Below are 6,000 nucleotides of genomic sequence, written 5' to 3' on the forward strand. Positions count from 1 at the left end.
GCCAGGTGGTTGCTGTCCACGGTTCGATTCAGGCAGGGGAACCTGTGCCGCGGGTCCTTCCCCTCTCTCCCTCTCCCTGTTTCCTGTCAGCCCCTCTGCCAGCTAATATCAAAATAAGGGCAAAAATAAATCTTTTACAAAAAAAAATCTAAATATTCTGACCAAAATTCAGTTTCACTGTTCACCTTCTGTTTGCTTTACAGCAATATTTCCACGCAGGAGGGAACGGACTGAAGAAGGCCTTCCTGGAGAAGAGTCCTGAGCTGTCCTCTCTACGCCACGCTCTGTCCCTCTACACTCAAACAACAGACACACTCATCAAAACCTTTGTGACCAGCCAACATGCACAAGGTATGCCTTATGATACATCTGAAGGGATAGGAAGAAAGTTTTCCCATGGTTGACCAGGAGAGGGCAGTAACTGAACTACATGTTAGATAAAAGAGAGATTCACTGACTATTTTCCTTTTTACTGTGTATTTCTGTGTTGAAAATGTCCTAGATGCTGTAATTTGTTGACATGTTATTGCTGTCTTCTCTTTATCTCTTGTGCTGCCTCTGTGCCAGTGCACAATGGAAAGGGTATTAGGTTAACTCCCAATGAAAAAATACAGCCCAGCAGGGGTAGGTTTCATTGAAATCATCTGCCAGTCCCTCCTCTCCTTCCCCACACGCTCTCCCTTTTGTACATTTTGCTTTTGTCACTCTGTGCCACCAAGGTGGGTAGATGAATCCCAACTCAACCTCTCCACCTGTATCCCCTTTTCATTCTGACTCTGCATTATGAATCAAAGTTTCATTCTTCGTCAGTCCAAATGAAAGCTAATTGATGTTTCTGCTCTGTGCATTCATCTAGGCTCAGGTGTGGACAAACCAATTGGTGAACTGTCCATCCAGATTGAGCTGTACACTCATCCTGGGAGTGGGGAGCGCAAGGTTACTGTCAAAGGTCAGTTTGAGTTTTAAAAAAAAAATAAAAAATGTGTAATTTTAAGAAAAGTGTCTGACATCTTGTCCCTCTCCTCTCTGTGTTTGCATGTTTAGTCGTGGGAGCCAACGACTTAAAATGGCAGACGTCCGGCATGTTCCGGCCCTTTGTGGAGATCACCATGATCGGACCTCACCTCAGCGACAAGAAGCGTAAATTCCAGACCAAATCCAAGAACAACAGCTGGTCTCCCAAGTACAATGAGAGCTTCAACTTGTAAGCACGATCACAGATGTACCTGATTTTCTCATGTTGCAGTTATTTACAAAGATCTTTTTAAAGATGTTGTACTTCCTCACCTGGAAAAAGGTGTGCAGTAGTGTGCAAACTCTTTTATTTCATAATTATTTGAGTTGCTATCAAGCAGCATCATTAACCAGGTGGTTGGATGTAGTTGCAGATCTATTCTATAGTTGTGTGATTGCGGCAAACTATCCCAGATATCTTTGCTCGTTATTTTTATGGTTACATTTAGCAACTTGCTCGTTATGTGTAATAAGTGGCAGATATTGGAAGAATATGACATATGATGAATAAGTGTAGCTTTAAGTTGGCCAGCTTGCTATTGCACTGTGTGAGGGTTAAATGACTAAATGTTTAAACCTCTGTGTTCTCTCTACACAGTGTTCTGGGCAAGCAGGATGGCTTCGAGTGCTACGAGCTGCAAGCCTGCGTCAAAGACTACTGCTTCGGCCGGGCCGACCGAGTGGTGGGCTTGGCCGTGATACAGTTAAGAGACATCATGGAGAAGGGCAACTGCGCCTGCTGGTGTCCACTGGGCCAACGCATCCACATGGACGACACCGGCCTCACCGCCATGCGAATCCTCTCCCAGCGCTCCAGCGACGACGTGGCCAAGGAGTTCGTCAGGCTGAAATCAGAGACGCGATCAGCCGAGGAGGGCAGATGAGGAGTGCCGGGGGAAAGACAGAAAGAAAGACAGAAAGGATGGAACTCTCCTCATTTCAGAATAAGTCATAAAAGCAGGGAGTCATCTTCCCTACATGGAGTCTTTTCTTAGACCTTTGATGTGTCTTAGCTGCTGTTGACTGACTGGTGGCACCTTGCCAAGCTCACCGACACACTGTCACGTTCACACTCTGGGTATTTTCACTTACTTTCCGCGTTCCTCAAACACTGACGTTATTTACAGAGCTACTGCTGTACAGCACACAACCACACAGACACCGGCTCACTCCACCTTCCACACACCAGCTGTTTCACCAGGCAGTGACCACCTACTCAGTCATTTAACCTGTGTTTCTTTTTTAACCCTCTTCCTCATCTTCCCAGTTGGACACCTTAGCCTCAAAGGAACAGAGGATGCCAGACTCTGCTGGAGGGCCAAAACAAGTTCCTTCACCTCCCTCAGTGTTGTTGTGTAGTAACCCCACCGAAACCCCTCAAACTGTGGCCATGTGTTTGATGCCTTACACTCTACAAACTGTGAATGTGTGAAGTAAAAGAAAGTATTTTGAATGCCCTGTCCTATATAGCTCCACTCTGATGGTTTGAGTAAATGTGGAAACACTGTTCTCTGTCAGTGAAGATGATGAAATATTAAGAGAAGAGAAGGTACTTAAAGTGATCATTTTACCCCTTCATTTAAAGGACTGATATGTTAATTGTGTGCCTTGTCATATTTAGTTTCTTACTTCACAATGAGAATGATTGTTCCCCTTCCTGTTTCCTCTGTGATATTATAAGTAGATAACCTAAGCAGTGAGATCAACAATATAATTTAAATCAAACCCTCATGAAAAAAGGAGACTAACAGGGTGGACATTTGATATGCATGTTGAAGGAAGAGTCCTGTTATGGCCATATTTATTCAGTATATATATATAACGACTTCTGGCTCATCATGATGCTGTAGCCATTTTATTTATTTTTTATAGATATTTATTTTTGTTTGTGCTTTTCGAAGCTCATTGATTAAAAATATTGTTTACGGTTGGAAACGGACATGTTGTCTGTCTGTATGTTTGAGAGTTTTGTCTGAATGAGTTGCTGCTGCAGCGTTGTGGAAGTAAACAGCAGGTCAACTGAAGGGGTGATATGTATACAGTTCACCTTCAGAATAAAGTGACAACATAGCGTTTGTTGGTGACTGACAAAAGAGATGACTGTCTTTAGGAAATTTACATTTATAGAAAAGAAATATTACACATTGAACTTAAGATAACTTTTACTTCCATTAAAGTATATCTGACCATTGTAGACACAAGCTCCTCAACTGCTAAGTTGATACAGAGTGTAGAATTACTTATGGTTTACATACAGTTTATCTTCTTGCTCTGTTTTCTTCTACTCTTCCTATGAGTGGCCTTACTTTGGTGAAAAACCTAGATTGTGTATATCTTTTTAATCTCTTTTTTTTAATCCCTCTATTTCCATTGGCTCTCAATAATGAGGTTTAGCCACTTCTTTGCCCATAATGGTGTCAAATAAATTTTCCAAGTGACGTTCCTTCTTATTTTGTACTTTTTAATCTATGATATTGCAAATGTAACTATGTCTAGGCTGGTTTTTCTTTGCTGTCTGTTATCATTTGCGTTATTTTCCTTTTTTGAAGTTTTGTAAATGTGTTTTGTGTCTTTAATAGTTTGGAATGATGTCAATCACTGTTTTGTAAGATATGTTTCAGTTTGATGGACAAGAGTAATAATATACAATGAGAACTGTGCCAGTGAACGTGTTCTTAACTGATGTTACTCTTAATGAACGATGGATATTGCCACTGTATAATACCAGAACCTCAATGTGTGCACATTTTTAAGCCGACCACACTCTGTAGAAACCACAGATTCAGATTCCTCTTTGTTACAGCACCTTGTGAATAATGTTATCAGTTTATGAGGGCAAATATTTCTTAGCCATTCTGTAATATACATGTCCCTTGTGCCAAGTTGCAAGTGTTCACTTTTAATCTTTTTTTTCTGTCTGTTTTTTAATTTCTATATTTTCTAAATTTGTTAACCCTTGCACTAAATCATTAAATCACTGCAGTAGTTAACAAGTACAGTATAACAGTCACAGTAACTGCATTTCTGTGGTGTTTTCTATGTATTGTCTCTACTCTTGAAATGTTGTCATCATGTAAACAATCCAATTAATGAATTTTGTATAAAGTATCTAAGAAGTATCTATAACTGTGTGCACCTGCTTCTTTCCACTACAACACGACACTGACTGCAGATGAAGACAGATTTCTAGTTTCCAGTGGCAACATTAAGTTTCTGGAGCACTATCACTCACCTCATGAAGTAGTTCATTCAAACTAATTGAAGTGCATGCTTAAACAAGTCCTTAATTTGACATTAATAAATTAATTAGTTTAGATTATTATTACAAAGTGATAAAAATCTATGAAAATAAACCAACTTGAAATGTATTGTCTCAAATATGGTAGATGAGTATAATTGCAGCATTTAATACTGGTGCCCAGTTTTAGTTGAATTCACTTAATAAGTTTTTAGAGTGTAATGTTAGTAGTTTTCTTTGGGGGGGGGGGGGGGGGGGGGGGGGCGCACTTCTTTTTTAAATCTTATCCAAATTTAGCCTTCATTTCTTACATCTCCATCAGACCAAAATGCACTTTTTTGTTAGTTTAAAACAAACCAATAAGCACCAATCATTACCTTTGCTCAATAGAACCCCTTTTTCACTAACTTAGGAATCTCAGGCATCAGTGAATTGATATTTTGTAATTACTGAATGCTGAATACATAGGCAACTCCATTTGCTTCCATTGTATTCAAGTGGTAGCAGAAATCTCAACTGACCCCTTGACATTGTATCAAGTGATAGCACATAAGATAAGCAGTACTGCACAACCTGCCTAGCACTCACTTAAAAGATATTAAACGAGTGACAGGTAAAGAATGTTCAGCTTCTAACATCATCAAGCTGAAGACGTGGATCATCTTGAATATTGAGTTCATCAGGCAGACAGATGGTAGTTATTCATTTACCCTAACCTTTGTTTGATATTAATAAAAGCAGTTAGTTGGCCTGCGACTGGTAAAGTATCAAATTTCATTGTCATGTTCCTGGGTGTGAAAGTATTTGCACCGGCTATGAGTAAACCAAAAGAATCATGTAGTTGACAACTTAATCTTCAACTTGAGTTGATTCTTGAAAAGCTTTAGCCTGTAACCTGTGTATTTTTCAAGATTCAGTTTTGTATGAATATGGCAGACTCAGATTTAGGTGGTACAATATACATTTCTCAAAATTAATTGAGAAGTGTCATTTATGATTTATCACTTTGCTATGTTTTGTGTAACTGCCAGATGAATTTCATACTACCACTGTGCAGCTATGAAATGCAAGACATTCTTTTGTTTACATCTCAACGGTGGTCTTGAATTTTATTTTTGTCTTCACTTGATAATCAGGAAAGTGTATCAACATGGCCCTCCTTCCTGTCGAGGTCAGAGTTCCATCCACCCAAAGACAACCATCAGGTCTGTATTAAACATTATGTGAGTATGTCTTTGCACGTGCACATCTGTGCGTCTGTGTATCTGCAGGCACAGAGCACACACACCTGCACACACTAACTAATTTAGCAAGTGGTTCATGTTGGTCCCCTGGACGACACAACGTTCCTTTGTGTTCAGGCCCATGTATTAAATTCCATTTCTGGAAGCACCTGGATGTGCATATGAGTCATGTGATCACAATATTCACAGCTGTCATAGGTCACTTTTAGAAATCATAAAAAATGTTTATCCTTCAAGAATGCAGCAGGTGCTTTGCTTTCCATGCACCTGTGAAGGAGGCGAAGTGGGACTAAAGGAACTCATTTTGAAAATAAGAGGAAGATAAGTTGTCAATCTGAGCATGCGCACCCATCACTGGGTGTGTTACATACCTCTCCGCCCAGGTTATAGTACTTTATTTTGGCCCTGATTGGCTAAAGTCATTCACCTGTACTGTTGTTTTACTGCCCCTCCACTCCTGCCTCGTCTCACCATCCAGGTCCAAAGATCGCTACATTGTTTGCT

General features: G+C 40.0%; 1 protein-coding gene across 2 annotated transcripts in view; it reads left to right on the forward strand.

The window, feature by feature from the left end:
* The window catches only part of LOC128379998 (protein unc-13 homolog B-like), a 67,961-nt gene extending 63,821 nt beyond the window's left edge, over positions 1-4,140 (forward strand). For both annotated transcript variants that reach the window (XM_053339651.1, XM_053339652.1), the window contains 4 exons: positions 204-351; positions 857-949; positions 1,045-1,204; positions 1,613-4,140. In XM_053339651.1, the coding sequence (XP_053195626.1) occupies positions 204-351; positions 857-949; positions 1,045-1,204; positions 1,613-1,898 (687 nt within the window). In that variant the 3' untranslated portion in view covers positions 1,899-4,140. The remainder of the gene's footprint in view (positions 1-203; positions 352-856; positions 950-1,044; positions 1,205-1,612) is intronic.
* The last annotated feature ends 1,860 nt before the right edge of the window (positions 4,141-6,000 follow it).

This window comes from Scomber japonicus, chromosome 19 (genome assembly GCF_027409825.1).
Source record: "Scomber japonicus isolate fScoJap1 chromosome 19, fScoJap1.pri, whole genome shotgun sequence".
Lineage (NCBI taxonomy): Eukaryota > Metazoa > Chordata > Actinopteri > Scombriformes > Scombridae > Scomber > Scomber japonicus.